Raw genomic sequence first — 21,050 nt, 5'->3', positions numbered from 1 at the left:
ATCTTGTCCACTGGTTTTCTTGGCAGGTTCTTGCATTCACGTCCTACAAGCAAACCAGGAGGAGCCAATTTAGCTGTTCCTGCAACCAATCCAGTCTGGCATTCTGATTTTAAAGGATACTGGGTTGGCCTTACCCATAGAGATCCCACATCAGGGGTAATACCTACAGGTTCTGCCCTCTTCCACTCTCCTGCAGCTCCACTGGCCCACACCACAGGAACAACTGCAGCTGCCACTTCAGTCAGGGCCTTGCTGCTGACAGGAGTTATTCCCTGCACAACAAGAGCTGCTGCTTGGACACATTTAGTTTCAGCAATTACAGTGTCAAGAGCCCCAGTTTTCAATTCCATTTCTGCCTCAACTTTTCCAGCCCATCACTTCCTAGCAGAGGTTTGGGTGAGTTTGGCAAAAACACAAACTGAGGAATTCCCCAATGTTTTCCCAGTTTGACCCCTGTCACACCAATCACCTTAACACTGCCAGTCCATAATTCTCATTCTGCTGTGTTCAGGACTGAGGAAATTGTACTTGTGTCTGAGCAGGACATGTGCAAACCAAATGCTGGGGACTGGAACACACACCTGGCACTCCTGCAGCTCTCACAGTCACATTCCAGAGAAAACAGCCAATTGCACCCTCACTGCTCATTTCTTAATCCCAATCCCACACTTCTTTGGCACTTGGAGCACCACTTTTAGAACCCAATTACAGCCCATTAGAGAGCTCCCTGTCTAGCAGGGACAGGGACCCCTGGGATACTCTCAGCAATGCCTGAATCCATGGCAGGGACCTTGCTTTGAGCTCCCCAGGGCCGGGCACCCCGAGGATCTCCCCGAATAATCCTTTCGGTGCGCGCTGGAGTCCTCGGGGTGCCCCAACCCGGGGGGCACCAACAGCACTGTCCCTCCAGGGGCCAATTTGGTCCCAAAATGCAGGGGGATCTTGCCTGTGTCCCAGACTGGTCCGGAGATCTGAGGCCCTTCCCGAGAAAATCTCGGTGCCGGCGTGAAGGGCCAGAGATCCCTTGGAGCCACGGGAGAGCAGGCACAGAGTCCCTCCTGGGGGGCAATTCTGCTGCCTGAACTCAGCTCTTCAAAGGAGCCTCTAAGACTCAGCTGGTGACTTTTAGAAGCCAGGCATTCCTTGCTTACAACACCCTGCCATGATCCCAGCCCCACGGGGGTCCTGGCAATCCGCTCCCAAAGGGCACACGGAGGGGTCTCCACTGCAGCTGATGGGAGGGGTCAGCATGACAGGAGGGTTCATTTTCCTTCCCTGCATTCCTGTTGCACATTCAGGACACTCCCAACACCTGTTCCCATCTACACAAACCCTTATAAGTTCTCTGAGGGGCTCCATTGGGGGTCTCTGGTGGTCACCTGTGCCTGCAGACCCCAAAGTTCTCAGTGACCACCTTATCAACTTCAAGACAACTCACCTGGTTGTAGAGGAGCTTGGTGCTGCTTGGCTGCTGCCTCAGTTCCCTTCTTCATTCTTTCTTGACTTTGCTTGCTCAGTCCCTTTAAGTTCCTTGGCTCAGCTCCATGCACTTTCTAGGGAACATCCCACTGCAAAAACTACCAGTTCTTGGTACATCTCCTAACTCAGATATCAGGGAGTGAGGCAGAAATCAACTCATCCAGGGCACTGCCTCCAAATATTGGGACAAAAACACCATAACATTCCATGGCTCCCCTTGGCAAATCAACCCCAAACTGCTCAGACACAAACAACACCCTGCACACTACAACAATCTGGCACTGCTGGTTCAACCCGGCCAAGTCAGTTGGGAAACTACACAAGGTCAACTTCCTTCCAAGTTTCAGTTATGACACAAAAGTCAGGGAGATCACAGACTCCCCCACAGAGTTTTACTCTGAGGAGAGAAGGAAACCAAAGCCATCCCCAGGGCTGCAATAGCTCAGGCTCCCCAAAAGGCCCAGGGGCTTCAGGTTTCTGAGGGGCTTCACCGAGGGCCTTCCCAGGTCTGCTCTGTCTGGAGCCCTCCAAGTCCTCAGTGCCTGCCTGAGGAACCTCAACACAACTCACCTGCTTACACAGCAACTTGGTGCTGCTTGCCTGCTGCCTCACTTCCCTTCTTCCTTCTTTCTTCACCTCCCTTGCTTGGTCCCTTTCAATCCCTGGGCTCAGCTCTGTGCACTTTCCAGGCTCCATCCCACTGCAAAAAGGATTAGCCCTTGTTACATCTCAACACTCAGAGAGCATTCCACCTTTTGCCTTGACACTGGGCCATCAGGCCAGGGTCTCATTATTTAAAGCACAGTTTGACTCCTCAGTGACAACAACAGCTACAGCCCTGAATCCTAACACAGGCTGAGACACAAACACGGATGGGAACTCTTAAGGATCCACTTTGTCCTGCTCACCAATCAAAAGGAGCTTTCTGAACTCAAGAATAACAGACCCCAGGTCCTTTTACTGCAACTTTACCTGCTATAAATGTGACCCACCAGACCTGCAAAGGGCCTTCCCACTTCACCTGCAGGGCTGGCAGTGCCACCACTGGACACGGCCCCAGTGGCTGGGCAGGAACGGAGGGGCTGGGGCGTCCAATCCATCGGCCCAGGCGGCACCAGGAGTTCCTGCAGTTCCTGAGGGGAGAGCCTCAAGCCAACAAAGGATTAGGAAGAATATTTTAAACTTCAATGTGTCTATCTCCTGGAATATGGGGACTTTGATAAGTCCTACTGGTGCAACAAGGACACACTCAAGGCTATCTATTAAAAGGATCTACCAGCACTCAAAAGCTACCACTGTCCTTCTGTCAGGGGGAACGCAGCAAACTCTCTTTGCCAGGAGCCTCCAGGAGGACTTCCAGCTTTTGGGGCTCCCTTTTAACCATTTTTCCCATAACTGGAGCTGGGACTATCACCTGCCCTACAGGGGGAACAGCCCACAAAGTTCACCATCAGGGATGCCATTAACTGAAAGTCCCTTCTCAGGGGGGTCACTGCACACCTTGGCCTTTGTTTGCCCTCCCCACCAAAGATGCTTCCAACAGTTCTGACACATCTGGCAGACCCAGAGCTCTCCTCAGGGAATGCTTCAGCTGCTTAAAGGCTGCCCTTGCACCATCTATTCAAAAAGTCGCCATAACAGTCTTACCACACATCCCGAGGGAGCAATGCAGAGTCCAGCCCGTCCCACCATTCCCAGCAAGGCAGTTCATGGGCTGTCTGGGGCTCAGGGAGGAGTCACGGGGCTTCTCTTCTTCCTGCCTGCTTGCCCCATTTTCTCCTGCAAAAGCAAAGCTTTCTTGGCTTTCCTTGCTCAAGGAGATGCAAAGGCCATCTTTTAAATCCAATACTGGAAACTCCTCCAGGTTGTCATTCAAGGTGCTTCTCTCAGGTCCTGCACTAATCAATCATCTTGTCCACTGGTTTTCTTGGCAGGTTCTTGCATTCACGTCCTACAAGCAAACCAGGAGGAGCCAATTTAGCTGTTCCTGCAACCAATCCAGTCTGGCATTCTGATTTTAAAGGATACTGGGTTGGCCTTACCCATAGAGATCCCACATCAGGGGTAATACCTACAGGTTCTGCCCTCTTCCACTCTCCTGCAGCTCCACTGGCCCACACCACAGGAACAACTGCAGCTGCCACTTCAGTCAGGGCCTTGCTGCTGACAGGAGTTATTCCCTGCACAACAAGAGCTGCTGCTTGGACACATTTAGTTTCAGCAATTACAGTGTCAAGAGCCCCAGTTTTCAATTCCATTTCTGCCTCAACTTTTCCAGCCCATCACTTCCTAGCAGAGGTTTGGGTGAGTTTGGCAAAAACACAAACTGAGGAATTCCCCAATGTTTTCCCAGTTTGACCCCTGTCACACCAATCACCTTAACACTGCCAGTCCATAATTCTCATTCTGCTGTGTTCAGGACTGAGGAAATTGTACTTGTGTCTGAGCAGGACATGTGCAAACCAAATGCTGGGGACTGGAACACACACCTGGCACTCCTGCAGCTCTCACAGTCACATTCCAGAGAAAACAGCCAATTGCACCCTCACTGCTCATTTCTTAATCCCAATCCCACACTTCTTTGGCACTTGGAGCACCACTTTTAGAACCCAATTACAGCCCATTAGAGAGCTCCCTGTCTAGCAGGGACAGGGACCCCTGGGATACTCTCAGCAATGCCTGAATCCATGGCAGGGACCTTGCTTTGAGCTCCCCAGGGCCGGGCACCCCGAGGATCTCCCCGAATAATCCTTTCGGTGCGCGCTGGAGTCCTCGGGGTGCCCCAACCCGGGGGGCACCAACAGCACTGTCCCTCCAGGGGCCAATTTGGTCCCAAAATGCAGGGGGATCTTGCCTGTGTCCCAGACTGGTCCGGAGATCTGAGGCCCTTCCCGAGAAAATCTCGGTGCCGGCGTGAAGGGCCAGAGATCCCTTGGAGCCACGGGAGAGCAGGCACAGAGTCCCTCCTGGGGGGCAATTTGCCTGCCTGAAAACAGCTCTTCAAAGGAGCCTCTAAGACTCAGCTGGTGACTTTTAGAAGCCAGGCATTCCTATACACTGTGAGATATTTTAAGGCTTATCTGACTGAAAAGCATAAAGCTTTTATCATGGACACCTGACCTCCCACAGACAGCTCCTTTCCCCTTTCAGTACAAAATTATTTTCATGGAATCACTCAATAGGAAGTGCCCAGGAACCCCAGACTGTTCTTTCCAGAACAGAAAATAAACAGAAGAACGGAGTTTTGCACAAGTGTAACATACTCCAGAACAGACCTGACTTTAGTTTTACCCTTTGTGTTCAAATATTCCATAGAAAAGCTCCAGCAGGAGAGCTGGTACATTCCCAAGAGTATCCTGGAAGTCCCTTTCACGAGGGCTGGAGGAAAATCGCAGTTGTATGAGTCCCTTGTGCCTGCAGATGCCTGGGGATCCTCTCCATCCACCTCGTGCTCTCCCAACAGCAGAAAGGGTGCTGAGACAGGAGGAAGGAAACCTTTAGCATAAAGCTGGGGAGGAATATAAAGCTTCCTTTCCTGGGGAGCTTTGCGAAGTCTGCAACGAGAAAGGGAAAATTTGCATCTCCTTTGGTACACGTGTCAACAGAGACTGAGACTTTTTGCCTTTTTCAGACAACCGTGCCCCTTTTGGCTCCCTGGCAGCTCCAATGGCACCAGAACCCCCCTTCCTGCACACCCACGGCTGTCACACACAGGCACCCACACACCTTTGCTCCAGCCCACACGTGGCCAACATCTCCCCACCCTAGACATCCCAAGGTCAGTAGTTTTGCTAGAGAGCACAGCAACCCCCCTGTCCTCGCAAACTGCCTCCCTGCAAAAAAGGAATCGTTTTCCTGGACATTTCTCCCACAGTCAAGGTCTTTTCAAACTGCTGTCGTGCCACCAAACCTGCTCAGGGTCCCTCCCGGCTTCTGCCTGTCCTTGCATTTAAAGGCATAGGCACATTCTATCTTCCAACAGCAAACCCAGCTCCTCACGGGCAGTAGAAGCCCTGCTCTTACCTGGACAGACTGCCGGGCTCGGCACAGCTGTGGCTCATGGAGCAGCTTCCCAAGGCCGTTCTCTCTCCCAGCAGGAAGCACAACTCGCCTCCACACCAGGGGAAACCACGAGCGAGGCTGCAAATGGACACAGAACGAGCAAAAAGCATTAACGCAGCACCAAAAAACCAAGTTAAAGCAGTCTTTGCCTCATAACCCTGCACGGGGAAAGGGTTTGGGATCCCAAAGCAAACCCTCAGACACCCAGAGAGCACAGGACCCACAGCCATGCCACGGCTCTCCCCGGGGGCACCCGGCAGGTAAGGGGCTTACCCGGGCCCCGCCGCCCAGCACAAGGCGCCCCTAAACGCCCCCGGCTGCCCCGGTGCACAAACCCAGCGGCCAAGGCGCTCTCCCCTCCGCAGCCCGGGCAGCAGCGGGGCCACACCCTCAGCCCCCACACACAACCGCCCCCACCTGCCCCGCCGGCCCTTTATACCGCGGGCTGGCAGCGCTGCCCAATCAGCACTCGAGCGCCTCCGCCCAATCCCAGCCCGCCTGGCCCTGCGGCCCCGCCCCGCCCGCTCAGCCCGGCCCCGGCCCTCGGCGCGGCCCCGGCCCCCGTTCCCTCCGCGCGGCTCCCGCCGCAGCCCCGGCGGGCTGAAAGCCCAGAGCCAACGGGAACTCCAGCCAGCTGCAGGCAGATGTTACTCTGTCCCAGTTTGCCAGGGGTGGGCACGAAGGGGCCCTTCCCCGTTCGGAAGTGGAAGTTGTCCCCTGTGCACAGCCCGCTCTCATCCTCGGCCTCGTGGGAGCCAATTCCCTTGTCCCAGCCCACTTCCTGCAGAGAAGAAAGGGAAAGATTGCACAGAAGGGAGACATTCTTCCCTGGGAGGGTGGGGAGGTGGCCTGGCACAGAGAAGTTGTGGCTGCCCCATCCCTGCAAGTGGCCAAGGCCAGGCTGGAGGTCTATTAGAAGGTGTCCCTGCCTGTGGCAGGGGGTGGAAGGAGATGATCCCTGAGATCCTTTCCAACCCAAACCACTCCAGGATCCCAGGATGATTCCATGCTCTCTCTCTGCATTTCTTTGGCATCATTTCCTCTCAAAAACAACATCTGCGATTTAGTTGATTGCTAAAGCCATCATTTTAAAATCATCTCAGGAATCCAAAGGGACTGGAAAACACTTCATTAAAACTGACTTATTAGGAAATGGTTTGAACCAAGAGAATTAAAATCAGGACAAGAGCCTTAAAAAAATTAAAATGAGGACAAGAGCCCAAGAGAATTAAAATCAGGAGAAATTCACGTTATTCCCCCCCCGCACACCCCGGGACAGACGGGAGGCCGCGAGTCCCGCCCTGCCGCCGGAACCGGCCCTTAACTCGAGCAGGGCGCGCTGCACCGGCACGAGAGCCACTGCGCATGCGTCGCCGGTCCCTCTCCTGCCTGCCCTTACTTACCACGTGATCGCCGGCGTCTTGCCAACGACTGCGCATGCGCCCCCCCCCCCACCCCGCCGCCCGACCGCCCGGCTTCGCTTTCTTACTGCGGCTCCCCCTCCACTTTTCCGGCTCCCTGGGGTTCCCTCACCCACATTTCGGGGTCCCCTTCTCACATTTTAGGGGTGATGACCCCGCAATTTACGGTTCGGGGGGGGGGGGGGAGGAGAGGAAACGGGGTGCCCAAGAAGGGGTTTCTTTTTTTTTTTTTTCTCTCTTATTTCATTTTCATTTTATTTCCTTTTTAGTTTTTTTGCCTTTTTTTTTAAATTTTCTTTTTTATATTTCCTTCTTTACTTCGTTTATTTTTTATTCTCTTTATTTTTCATTTTCTCTCCCACTGCTCCCCAGTAACACCCAGTGCTCCCCAACAACCCTCAGTAACACCCAGTGCTCCCCAGTACACCCCAGTAACACCCAGTGCTCCTCAACAACCCCCAGTAACACCCAGTGCTCCCCAAAAATTGACCCAAAACCGACCCAAATCACCCCAAAAGCTGACCCAAAACTGACCCCAAAACCTGACCCCAATCATCCCAAAAGCTGACCCAAAACTGACCCCAATCATCCCAAAAGCTGACCCAAATCACCCCAAACAATGACCCCAAACTGACCCCAAAAACTGACCCAAATCATCCCCAAAACTGACCCAAAACTCTGCATTTCTTTGGCATCATTTCCTCTCAAAAACAACATCTGCGATTTAGTTGATTGCTAAAGCCATCATTTTAAAATCATCCCAGGAATCCAAAGGGACTGGAAAACACACAGAAATCATTCCTGCACCCACCAAAGCATTAGGAATTGGAACCCGATTCCCTCATCTCTCTCCTTGTTCTTCTTGGCTGGAAAACCTGATGATCCCCACTGGCTGTTTTTAGGCTGCTTTTCTTCCACAGCTCCTTTCCTCCCGGCTGAAACCTCCTGGCATCTTCAGGCCTTATCTGGAGGGAAGCCCCTCTGAAGTATTTCCTCTCGTGGCAATTCTGTGGGATGAAGAAGTAAAAAAAGCACATCAAGAGCTCCTTCTACCCCCTTCCCTCGCAAACACCCTCCCAGCTTGTCCTTGGCAGCTCCATCCCCCCGGCAGCGGCACCCGACGCTTCGGCTCCGCTGGGAAAGGGACAGCAAGTGCAGAAGCAAGTTCAGGTCTGGGCAGGGGCTCCCTGGGGAACGGCACTTGAGTGCTTTAGTCCGTGGCCTTTCCTGCTGCCCTCCCTCCTGGAGGCAGAGGATGACCCGTCCCTTGTTTCTCCCACGCTGGCAGACCCAGGTCCTGCTCCTTTGGCCCCACTTTTCTTGGCAGACCCGGCATCATTTCCCAGGGTCCCCAGGAAACTTCTGCACTTGACCCACTGCTAAGTGCAGAGCACAGGGCGAGGGAAGGCCAAATTTCTCGGCACCCACCCCCTGGAATTTCCCTCCTCCGCAGCACGCTCCCGTTCCCGCTGTCTCTGGAGGTGCCCGCACGAGTCCTCCTTCTCCCAGCACCTCAGAGAATGTCCTTTTCACCCAGGTCCTGCTTACCGTCGTCCAACAAAACACGCTGACAACATTTTTCACGATGCCAGTGGAGAGCTATTAGAGCACACTGCACAGGGAAGCTGAGCCTGCCCCATCCCTGCAAGTGTTCCAGGCCAGGCTGGACGGGACTCGCAGCAACCGGGGACAGTGGAAGGTGTCCCTGCCCACGGAAGACAGGCTGGCCTTTGAAGGTCCCCTTCAAACCAAATCGCTCTGGGATTCCCCTCCAAAATCACTCCCAAAGAGACACAGCAACCAAAGCAGAGGGACTGCACTCCCAGCTTTTCTTACCTGCAGGCACACACAGCACAGCACGTTGGACATAAAAGCCACAGGGTTAGTCCTGCCAGAGGCGTCCGGCACACCCACGGCGACCGAAGGGAAAGAGGGAGCCTGGGAACACGGAGTAAAAGACACCTTAATTAGGACTACCCTGAGCCATAGCCAGGTCATTCCCACAGACAGCTTCACCGTCCAGTCGTCCAAAAAGCACTCACCGAGGCCTCAGGTAGGATGGTTCCTGACGCTGACCAGGTGAATACCTCCCTGGAAGCCCGCTCTGCTCCTGCCAGGCACTGGGGCTCACCCAGAGGGGCTTTGCCAAGCATCCAAGGGAAATTAAAATTACAGCCTGGGCAAAGGCGCTTCCCGCAGGACCGCTCCTGGCCAAGGCCACCGGTCCGTGCAAGTCAGACCACTGACCACCCAGGGCTGGGGATTTTCAGGGGCACGCTTCCAGCTTTTATTCTCCAGAAACTCCAGTTCTTCCTGGCACCGCTTGCCAGAAAGTCTTCCCCTGTTGGAAGAGGTCACTTAGTCTTTCGAGGGGCCAGATTGCCAAAGCCCGGCCAGTCCGTTCCCACGAGGAAAGGTAGCTTTGTCTTGTACAAGATACTGGGGGGGAGACACAAAAGTTTAATTTAAAAGAACTGCCTAGAATAGAAAGCAATTCAAACATAAGTCAGACAAGACTCGTGCAAAACTGAATTACATTGGACTTCAAAGGAGAATTCTTTCCCTCTGCACCTCAGAGAACCCCAATTTTCACCCAGGTCCCGCTTACCATTGTCACACAAAACGTGCTGACAAAATTTTTCAGGATGCCAGTGGAGAGATATCAGAGCACACTGCACAGGGAAGCTGAGCCTGCCCCATCCCTGCAAGTGTTCCAGGCCAGGCTGGACGGGACTCGCAGCAACCGGGGACAGTGGAAGGTGTCCCTGCCCACGGAAGACAGGCTGGCCTTTGAAGGTCCCCTTCAAACCAAATCGCTCTGGGATTCCCCTCCAAAATCACTCCCAAAGAGACACAGCAACCAAAGCAGAGGGACTGCACTCCCAGCTTTTCTTACCTGCAGGCACACACAGCACAGCACGTTGGACATAAAAGCCACAGGGTTAGTCCTGCCAGAGGCGTCCCACGGCGACCGAAGGGAAAGAGGCAGCCTGGGAACACGGAGTAAAAGACACCTTAATTAGGACTACCCTGAGCCATAGCCAGGTCATTCCCACAGACAGCTTCACCGTCCAGTCCCACAAAAAGCACTGACCTCCCAGGGCCTCAGTTAGGATGGCTCCTGACGCTGACACCTCCGTTTGCCCCGGGGGGTCAAGAATAACATGCCTGGGAAGAAGTCACCCCCAACAACAAAAAGGGAAAATTAGTGAAGCACGGGGTCCTCTTCTGACTAGATTGCCACCAGCATTCCAGAGCAGATGACACGACTGTTCTGTTACAGACGAGAAAAGCCTGTTCTCCCAAACAAACAGCGAGGAGATTTATGGGCACGCCTGAACATTTCCTGTGAGGAACTTTTTGTAACTAAGGAGCAGGTGCTGTCTTGAGTTGAAGGCATCAATTTGACAGACACTTAGGACAGCAAACTCTTCAGCAGAGCAATTAACTGCAGCCTATTTGAACAGCAGGGGAGAGAAAACGACAGTCGAAGGGAAGACAAGAAAAGCAGAACTGGAATCAGCAGACTTTTCTTCCATCTCTCCCGAGGAAGTCTAGTTTGTCTGTTCTAATAATTCTATGCCCTTTTCTACATGAAACTTAGAGCAAGGCTGAAAAAACAACTAGAAAACACGGAGAGAAGCTTTTTAGAATTTCACGTGATTTTCCCAAACCGATGCCAGAAAAGCAGAACTCGGTAGAATGTACTCACCTCGAGGCCTTTGGTCTTTTCTTCCCTAAGCTTCGTCACCTGATTGAAAAAGCAGAGTAGACTCGGTATTTAGGCTCCCAACAGGAAAACTTCCCCTTCATTTCCTAAAAGAAACTACATTAATCTGCACAGCTGCAGGCGCGTGTCCAGCTGTTAAAGCCTTTCAGCTTTTCGGAGGGTGAGAATGCCCTGCTAAGGAAGGCTGAAAACTGCTCGGAGCCTGCCCAGGTCCAAGAGCCCCTTGATTTTGTCTGTGTTCCAGTCCCGGGCTAAAGAAAGGGCAGAAGAAGCGCAGTTGTTCCTTGCCTCTTCCCTAAGAGGTTCGGCCAGGTGCTGGGCCAGCCCGGGCACTCCGGGGGAAGGCCGGCAGTGCCCAAGCAGCGCCGCTTTGCCAGGGGCGTCGCTTGCAAGAGCGCCGCCGAGCGCCGGGCCCTGCCTCACAGTCGCCGCCTGGCGGACACGGCCGGGAGCGGTACTGCAGCCGCGCGCCTCCCCCCCCCCCCCCCTCCTTGGCGAGACCCGCGGCGCCTTTGGACGCGCCCAGCTTACCCCGGGGTCGATCTCCGTCGAATCTGCCGCCGTGGGTCGCTTCCGGGGGGGGAAGGCGGCGGCGCAGCCCCGATAGCATCTCCAGGGCACGGCGGGAGCGAGCGGGGCAGAAGCGGGGGCAGGGGCGGGAGCGGGAGCGGAGCGGGGCGAGAGGGCGGCGCGACGTGCGCGCCATGCGGTCCTCGCGCGCCGCGGCCCCGAGACGGGGGCTGCCGGCGCCGGTGCCTGCCGCCGCCCACGAACCTGCCGCCCGCGCCCGGCGCCGCCGAGCGCCCCGCCCTGTCCCCGCAGCGGGAAGCAGCGCGGCGAGACGGCGCTGCGGGCGCGGGGTGGGGGTCCGGGTCGCGGCGGAAGCCTCTCGCCGCCATCTTTAGTGTGGTCGTTCCGGTCCTGGCGGCGCCATCTTTGCTATGGGCTTGGCGGACTTCCGGGCCGGGGCCTTGGAGGACTTCCGGTCGCTCACTACTTCCGGTGACCGAGTTTACCCAAATTAGCGTCCCTCCTCGCTAATTTCTGCGCTTTCACCCCAAGAAATCTTCACGTTATTCCCCCCCCGCACACCCCGGGACAGACGGGAGGCCGCGAGTCCCGCCCTGCCGCCGGAACCGGCCCTTAACTCGAGCAGGGAGCGCTGCACCGGCACGAGAGCCACTGCGCATGCGTCGCCGGTCCCTCTCCTGCCTGCCCTTACTTACCACGTGATCGCCGGCGTTTTGCCAACGACTGCGCATGCGCTGTTCAAAATTTTTTCAATGCAGTTCCTGTTTTCCGTCAGCAGGTGGCAGTATTTCATCTCAAATATATGTGCAATTCTTTTTCTCTGTCACCAGGGGGCACTGTTTCTATGCGATTTTTTACTTATGGCATTTTTTTTTTTGTTTTATAACCGTATTTGTTCGTGTAGTTCTTTTGGGAAATCGGATAATTGGCTTGTGATTGCTGGTGGTTTGAAAATTTACTTGTGTAATTAGGCTCTTCTCCTGGTTTTAATTCTCTAGGCTCTTCTCCTAAGAGAATTAAAATCAGGAGAAGAGCCTAAAAAAAAAATGAAAATCAGGGGAAGAGCCTAAAAAAAATGAAAATCAGGAGAAGAGTCTAAAAATATAAAAATCAGGAGGAGAGCCCAAGAGAATTAAAATCAGGAGAAGAACCTAAGAGAATTAAAATCAAGAGAAGAGCCTAAAAAAATTACAATCAGGAGAAGAGCCTAAAAAAATTAAAAACAGGAGAGGAGCCTGAAAAAATTAAAATCAGGACACGGGACTAATACAATAAAAATCAGGAGAGGAGCCTAAAAAAATTAAAATCAGGAGAGGAGCATGAAAAAATTAAAATCAGGAGAGGGGACTAAAAAAATTAAAATCAGGAGAGGGGACTAAAAAAATTAAAATCAGGAGAGGGGACTAAAAAAATTAAAATCAGGATAGGGGACTAAAAAAATTAAAATCAGGAGAGGAGCCTGAAGGAATTACAATCAGGAGAGACCCAGAACTCACCCAAGTCTCCCCAAAAAACTACCAGAAACTGATTCAAATCTCCCCAAAAATGACCCAGAACTCACCCAAATCTCCCCAAAAAGTGACACAAAAACTGATCCAATTCACTCCAAAAATTGATCCAGAACTGACCCAAAACTGGCCCAAATCACCTCAAAAACTAACTCCAAATTGGCCCAAAACCTGACCTAAAAATGCAAAAAACCCCCCCCAAAACTGACCCAAAATGATACAAAATCAGCCCCAGATATGACCAGAAACTGACCCCAAAACCCCAAAACACTGACACCAAGACTCACCCAAATCTCCCCAAAAAAATGACCCAAAAGTCAGCCCAATCACCCCAAAAAATGACCAGAAACTGACCCAAAATTACCACAAAAATAAACCCAAAACTCACCCAAATCATCCCGAAAAATGACCAGAAACTGACCCAAATCTCCCCCAAAAATGACCAGAAACTCACTAAAAATAACCCCCAAAAATGATCAGAAACTGACACAAATCTCCCCAACAAATGACCCAAACTCTATTTCTTTTCTTAGCAACAAATCCCTTCCTTTGCTCCCCTCTGGCCCTGCCCACACGGCCCCAGTTCAGCTCTCAGTGAGTTCTTGCTTCTGGGCAGCGACTCCTCTGCCTCTTGCTGGGGCGGCAGCAGCTCCTGTGCCGGCAGGGAGAGGGACCCCGAGCCAGGAGAGGGACCCCGAGCCACGAGAGGGACCCCGAGCCACGAGAGGGACCCCAGAGCCCCTACAGAGACCCCAGAGCCATTATAGGGACCCCAGAGCCACGATAGAAACCCCAGAGTCCCTACAGAGACCCCAGAGCCATTATAGGGACCCCAGAGCCACGATAGAAACCCCAGAGTCCCTACAGAGACCCCAGAGCCATTATAGGGACCCCAGAGCCACGATAGAAACCCCAGAGTCCCTACAGAGACCCCAGAGCCATTATAGGGACCCCAGAGCCCTCCAGAGCCCCTATAGAGACCCCAGAGCCCCTATAGAGACCCCAGAGCCATTACAGGGACCCCAGAGCCCTCCAGAGCCCCTTGCTGGGTCACAGCCCCTCTTCTCCCGCCCAAACCCACCTTTCTGGCTGCAGCTGCTTTTCTTCTCTGGCTCCCCCTTCCTTCCCCAGGGAGCTTTGCCTTGTTCTTTGGCCAGGCTCCAGCTGCAGCTCAAGGGCAAAGCTGCAACTACAATTCCCCCTTCGGCTTTTTCACCTGAAAAACAAAGGCTTGGGCCAAACTCTGACCAGTCACTCGCTGAACACGAGACATCAAACAGGGCACACAGAATAAAATGCATCCAACTCTAAATCATGTTACAATGACTGTCCACCCCAATCCAGCACTGACATTAAAAACCTTCAAGCAATCAAAAAGACCTCCAAACATCCCTTAGATAGAGAAAAGCACACCAGGAACGAATGCAAAAAGAAAAATTCCAAACAATGCTCAATTAAATAACCATGGACTGATATAAAACATGTTTAGGGAACTTAAACCACTTCTTCCCATTATTCTCCATCAGAAATTACCCTTATTTAAGTTCTCCTTTTAACACTTCATTAAAACTGACTTATTAGGAAATGGTTTGAACCAAACTTCATAACTTGATGACTCCAGGGTTTGTGCTCCTTGACTTTGGCCTGAAGGGGTTTGGAACACAGGCTTTGTTCTGGAGAGCTTTTCCCCAATCTACAAACCCTTCTGCAAATGGGACTCCCTTCCCTCAGGGTTCGGTGGCCTCTGGTTTTCCTGAAGGCTGGGGGGGATCTGGGAGCCAAATCCCAAGGGATCCAGCCCAGCTCTGCACACACACACACACACATTTCCAGCTGGTCACAGTCTCACGGGGGCCACCACCACTCAGCACATTTGCACACAAACAGCCCTCTGAGTTCCTGGCACTGGGTCTGATGGACTAAGAAATGATCAGTCTGGTGGTTTGCCCTCAGAGGAGTAAGATCCAATGATGCATTTCTATTTTCATGACAATATAACCTGGAAAACACAAACATATTTCTGCTTCATGTGCAATTTAAAATTCAAAGACACAGAAACATTCCTAGAGTTCAAGTCCCCAGGTTTGGTTCCAAATGTCACTCGGTCCCCCTGGGACAAGAACAGTGGCACACACGGACTCAACAGCCCTGCACAAGCCCAGGAGTGGGGGGGAAATATCCTTGAGAGCACTGCTGCATTTCAAAAAGAAGTCAGTCACATCAACTCTGTAACAAATAAAAAAGAGAAGCCAAAATAAATAACTGTAGACAGGGTATTAAGTACCTTGAGAATACCAATAAGAAAAAACTAAGAATAAAGGCATCTATTTGAAGTACAAAGAGTTTGGGAGACACCATTTGTTTGCCACAAAGCCTTTATTTTGTTGGCTCTTCTATAGTTAGAACCCAAACCTTACCCTCCCACAAAAAGCAGAAAACCTCTTCAGAGAGTTAGGAGATGGAGTCAGTTTGGATTAATGGGAAGAACATCTCTGGAGACAAAATAAAGCAGAGAAAATAACCCCATCCTCAACAACAGAGCTGCCTCCCCACTGCCTGCCCCTGGACACTTGCTCTGGGGGTGACAGAGCCTGAAGTCTCCTGCCTAGTCCTGGGCAATACTTCCTGGGGACCACAGCACCACTGAGTTCCTAAAAATATCACAGGTTGGGCAGGTGCTTGGATTTTGTCTGGATTAACTCCCCTTCTTCCTTTCCAGGTGCTGCCCTACTCATTGTAATGGTGCTTGTACTCCCTGAGCCATTCCCTCCCCCATCCAACCATCCCTTGTGCCCTCTCTGACAAGGACAGTGGGTCCAGGTGTTCTGCCACGCTCCCAGGGCACAGGGGGGGACTGTGGAGCCACCCTCGAGGGGGGAAACGTGCCCTGCCTGCCCTGCCCAGGGAAAGGGAACTGCCCCAGTGCTCCCCAGCACAAGGCACCCTTGGAAATATCCACTGCAATGGGACACTCAGGGACAGCAACAAGCACTGCACGAGGCTGCTCTGGCACAGGACCAATTTTAGCCTCAGCTTTTCTCTGGACCACTTCACTTTGTTTGCCACCTCATCCTGCAGTCAGAACTTGCTGTCCTTGCAACCTTTCAGGGTGACCAAAAATGAGAGAGGCCTCTGCTCCAGCACCCACAAGGGCCTGATCCATCTGACAGGATCCATTTTTCCAGGGAATTCAAAGCTCCACCTGAGGACTAGGGTCTTTTCTCACCCATCCCTGTGCTGCAGCTTGGCCTCCATCTCACTGTGCTTTCAGTTCCCTCCATGGTTGAACACTGGCAGCCCTGGCCCTGGGCGGAGCTCGGCATCCTGATCCCATCCCTCCTGGCCCCCGGAACCGCTGACTCAGCAATGGGGGGCCCTCCATTGCCAAGGGCACGGGCCCGTCGGGGCTCACGGGGGGAGCAGGAGGGCGAAGGCTCCAGCCCTGCTGCTACAACCTTCCACCACTACAGCCAACAGAGGAGCCTCTCCAGCCCTGCCTCCCAAGGCATCCTCAACAAACCCAGCCCAGCTCCACAGGACAAACTGCTCCCTGTCTGCCCAGGCCAGTCTAATCCCAGAGGCTCCCAGGGTCATGCAAAACAACTGCCCAGGAGATCAGAGACCCCAGTCCATCTCTTCCTAGCACAGGTTTGGGTTAGTTTGGCAAACAGACCAACTGAGGAATTCCCCAATGTTTTCCCAGTTTGACCCCTGTCACACCAATCACCTTAACACTGCCAGTCCATAATTCTCCCTCTCTTGGGTTAAGGACTGAGCAAGTTGGACCTGTGTCTGAGCAGGACATGTGCAAACCAAATGCTGGGGACTGGAACACACACCTGGCACTCCTGCAGCTCTCACAGTCACATTCCAGAGAAAACAGCCAATTGCACCCTCACTGCTCATTTCTTAATCCCAATCCCACACTTCTTTGGCACTTGGAGCACCGCTTTTAGAACCCAATTACAGCCCATTAGAGAGCTCCCTGTCTAGCAGGGACAGGGACCCCTGGGATACTCTCAGCAATGCCTGAATCCATGGCAGGGACCTTGCTTTGAGCTCCCCAGGGCCGGGCACCCCGAGGATCTCCCCGAATAATCCTTTCGGTGCGCGCTGGAGTCCTCGGGGTGCCCTACGGCGGATTGGGGATATTGGGGGAAACCTCCAGGCCTTATGCTGCTTGCCCCATTACCTGCGAGGTGAATGCCCTTCCTCCCACCCCTGCACGTGGCCCGGTGACCCCGCAAGGAGCACACACAGACCACCTGGGAGGGACGGACGAAAGAGAGAGTTTATTGTGGGGTTGGGGTTTATAAGGCTTTTAGGAGGGTCAAAGGGGACCAATCACAAGTTCAGGGTCACACAAAAGAAACCATCAGGTAAGGGGTCAACAGCCAATAGGAAGGGGTTAACAGGGAACCAATGGGACACCTTGTGTGGAAGACAATAGCTTCACAGGGGGGTGTTGGGAAGAGGGAGACAGTGACACTGCAGAAAATACACAAACATGTTGAGACATGTTCAAACTACAGTAAAAGCTTCTGTTTCCATAGGGTTTGAGCTGTTTTCCTCACCAGTCCATCTCTGACAGGACTTTTTCCATACTGTGTATGGCAAGTTCCTTGCTACATCTCCTCCTTTTTTGTCTTTTAAAGCTGGATATGCTTTTAATGATTGAGAAGTTCTGGCACAACTAAGGAAACATGGAAAGACACACATAAAGAGAAACACTACGGAAAGTACTAGTACGATAACTACAATAATTTTCTTAATAGTGGAAGAGAGGCCTTTGAAGGGCAACCAGCTGAAAAAATCATCAAAGGTCAGAGGATCAGCTCGCTTGATTTCATGAACTAAGGACTTAAGCTGATTAATCTGAGAGTGGATAGATTAGGAGTGATCAGAGAAGTTGAGGCAGCCGAGGCCTTCAAACTCTTGACACCCATGGCCATTTACTAGAAGGAGAAAATCTATTGCAGCACGATTTTGTAACAAAGCTTTCTTATTGGTTTGGGTATCTTGTAAGAGATCATCAAGGGCAGCACTTGTAGCATTAGCTTCTTTTGCTAGCCAACATCCCATTCTGGTAAGGAGAGTTAAGGCTTTTGTGGAGCTGACAATTGGAAGTATACCACTGATAATGTTTGCAGTGTCTGACCAAAAATGCATGTTGGAGTTGCATTCTGCTGTGAATTCACTCAGGGACTGTAATTTTGCTAAAGGATGTTCTTCAGCTGGATGTGGGGGTGCTGCAGCTACAGGGACCTGCACTGCTTTAGGTGGAGAAAGGGATTTTTGTTGTGGTGGATAGAAATTAAGATGTGGGTGCAAACCTTGGAATTGCCTGCGCACTCTATGATGTGAGAAGGGTGAGGTGCTTTGGAGGTCACTGTTTCTTTTTGCACGATTTTTGGGAGGCCTTACAGGTAAAGATTTCATAAGGGTAGCTGGATTGTACAGTGTTAATTTTCCAAATGTGCAGGGGCCTCCAGCAGCTAATCTGGGAATCATATTCCAGACTCTAAGTCCACAAATTAAAAAGACTCCTTTTGGAAGAATAACCGAATCAGGGGTGGCATGTATCTGGTAAGGAACCTCTTCCTTGCACCAGAAACTGAAATTGGAATAAGGTCCATAAGAGGTGACATTAATTAATTCAGGAGGGGCAACATATTTGTTGTGAATGAAGTAAAAACAGAGAGGAGAAACAATACTCCCCAAGATTTCTAATTCCTCAGGTCTCTGCCACTGATAGCTAAATGTCTGCCTGTCATGTGAAGTTTTTGCTGGTCTTGTGAGACAGTCCAAGAATGGATTCTTGAACTGATCGTGGTCATCACACCAGGGGATATACTGATTTCAAAAATTACCCCATTCGCTGGGTGTCCAGGGGATTCCTACCAGACAGGTCTTAAAAGGGTGAGAGGGATCTAAGGTAGAGAGACAGATAGAGTCAGTATTTAGTGATTGTGCCAGGTTTAGCCAAACATTTTGGCCAGAGAGCATTACCCAATTAGGAATTGTTGGAGGAGGTGGATTAGAGCTTTTTATGTCTACGCGCTGCTCTAAGCGCTCGTCAAGCCGTTTCCCGAATTCTGTGTTTTGTGAGAAGGTCTGGGTGATAGTGGGTTTCCGTGTTTGTCAAATAGAGATCGACAATGTACAGCCCAATGTACCTCTTTTTTACATCTGGGGCAAAGGCCTGGACGAATGGTTTTCTTTTGAGAATTGGGGCTTTGAACTTGTGGGCAGTTAGCTTTTATATGACCTGCACGTTTGCAATTATGGCATATTATTTTGGAGTGGTCTAGGGCAGCTGCTAAAACTTCGGTCATTTTTTCTACCATCTGCTGAGTTGCCTCAGCAATCTGATTGCCCAATTGTGTATTAGCTTCAACTAATTGGCTTGACACAGATGCCAGAGCTTGGACCAGGCTATCTGCTAATTTGTCATTAGGACTAATATCTTTGCAAGCCTTTACCATATCCATGGGGGTAGGGTCCCGAAGGTTTCTAAGTATTTGCTGACACTGTGCATTTGAATTGGAGATAGCTAGCTTCAAGAACAGAGCATCTTGTGCTTCTTTCACCTTTATTTGTTTTTCTATAGATCCTTTTAACCGTTCTGCAAAGTCAATAAAAGATTCATCAGGCCTTTGAACTATATTATTGAAAGGTGGAGTTGTTTCAGAAGCTTCAGCTACTGATTGCAGTGCCAAAAATGCCATATTTTTAGTAGCAATTAAGTCTTGTTTTGGAATTCTGGCCTGATCTGTATTTGCAGAATAAGGACCTTCACCAAAAAGCATTTGTATGGTAGTTTTTATAGGTCTACGTGTAGTAGAGCTAGTTTCATGAGCATATTTTCTAATTAAGGCTTGCCATTCATCTAAAAACAATGATACTTGTACTTTAGTTAGTAAAGCTCTCATGATATCTTTTAAATCATTTGGGGTTAGTATAAAACCAGAGAATATAGATGACAGAATTCCCATTGCATAAGCTGAGTTCAACCCATAAGTTGTTACCGCTTTTTTTGCATCCTTGAGAAGGGGTATGGATAAGGGGTCCCACACTGGGGCTGAACCTGGATTATAGAACACTGGATATGCCTGCAATAAATTTACATCATTAACAGGTGTATCAACATCATCTATATCATTACAATCATTGGTCTGGTCGGTTCCTGTGGAAGAAACAAAAGGGTTAGAAGGGAAAACAGAATTGTTAAAATTATTTGACATATTTGAAAATGGATTATTGGGAGAAAATTGGTTAAATGCTTTTAAGGATTGTGAGTTCAGTGTTGCTGAGTCTATCACCGCTGGATTCACGCTGTAAGAAGTGGGGGAAACACTGTCTGTTAGTTGCGGGTTTCTTTGCATGTTGCAGCATGATGTGGGAAGAAGCGGAGCAGAGTTGGAGCTGCAGGGCAGGGGTTGTCTCGTCCCCGGGGCCGGGCACGGACGAGGTCCCGATGACGTCATCCTGTCCTGCTGGGCATCCGTAGGGAAGGCAGGAAATCTCGCTGCTGGTCCGGCGTGGTTGAAAGTTGGGAACTCTCCGCCTCCTTTGTTTGACCATGCGGTGATAGTTGTCGGGGGTTGCGGCTGAGGGAAGTCGGGGTTTGGGAGCGGCGGGATGGTTTCGCTTGCTCTCGGAGGGAGAGGGGGAGGGGGGCGAGGAGGGATCCCGTTGGAGCTAACCGCGGGCGGCTTCTCCTCCCCTTGCTGCACCGGCGGCCACGGCGGAGGAGCCCGGGACGGGGCAGGGGCCGCCCCGATGTTAATGCCCGGGATGGGGGTTGCCGCTCCGGGTCCCATCTGCGCAGGGGGCTGAGGCTGGCCAGTTCCAAAGCCTCCTGCTGTATCAGGGACCGGGGGCGCGGCTCCGCCATGTGCTGACCGCGATGGGGGGGGGTAAGAGGGGGTGCCTGCCCAGGGCTGTCGGTCGTGATCTCCGTTTCCCTCCTCCCCTGCTTCCCGCGGCGATTTCGATCTCCCACCCTCTCTTAGACCACGGAGGGAAGCTGTGCTGCTTTCTCGTTGGGACTCAGAATCTTTTTCTTGCATTTCAAGAATAGTTACGATATGAGTCCAAGCTATGTTGGCATGTATTGCTGCTTTATCGTTGGAATTTGCAGCTATCCAAATCTGTCTGCCTAGTAATTCCCAGTCTTTAGTCGTCAGACAGAAAGGAAGTTTAAAGTCAGTTTTAACCATAACTTTGGAAAGGCTTTTTAAGGATTTTTTGTTACAACTTAATAAATGTTTCAAATGCTTATAGTTCTCTTTTTCTGTCTTAGTGAGGGATGCTCCC

General features: G+C 51.6%; 1 protein-coding gene across 2 annotated transcripts; it reads right to left on the bottom strand.

Moving 5' to 3' along the window:
• Positions 1-588: 588 nt before the first annotated feature.
• On the bottom strand, positions 589-21,034 carry LOC127478805 (uncharacterized). 2 transcript variants are annotated; one of them, XM_051804961.1, is made up of 2 exons: positions 16,780-21,034; positions 589-790 (listed from the first exon to the last, which is right to left on the bottom strand). In XM_051804961.1, exon 1 carries the CDS (start codon positions 20,951-20,953, stop codon positions 18,797-18,799), a length of 2,157 nt encoding a protein of 718 aa, XP_051660921.1. In that variant the 5' UTR covers positions 20,954-21,034; the 3' UTR covers positions 589-790; positions 16,780-18,796. The 2 variants fall into 2 exon arrangements, with proteins under 2 accessions (XP_051660921.1, XP_051660922.1); XM_051804962.1 differs by lacking the exon at positions 589-790 and adding an exon at positions 3,976-4,177.
• Positions 21,035-21,050: the final 16 nt, after the last annotated feature.

The sequence above is a fragment of the Manacus candei genome, unplaced genomic scaffold, assembly GCF_025592945.1.
Source record: "Manacus candei isolate 608988 ecotype Guabito, Panama unplaced genomic scaffold, ASM2559294v1 h1tg000062l, whole genome shotgun sequence".
Lineage (NCBI taxonomy): Eukaryota > Metazoa > Chordata > Aves > Passeriformes > Pipridae > Manacus > Manacus candei.
The sequence above is the reverse complement of the archived record's forward strand: the minus strand, read 5'-3'. Positions and strand labels throughout refer to the sequence as shown.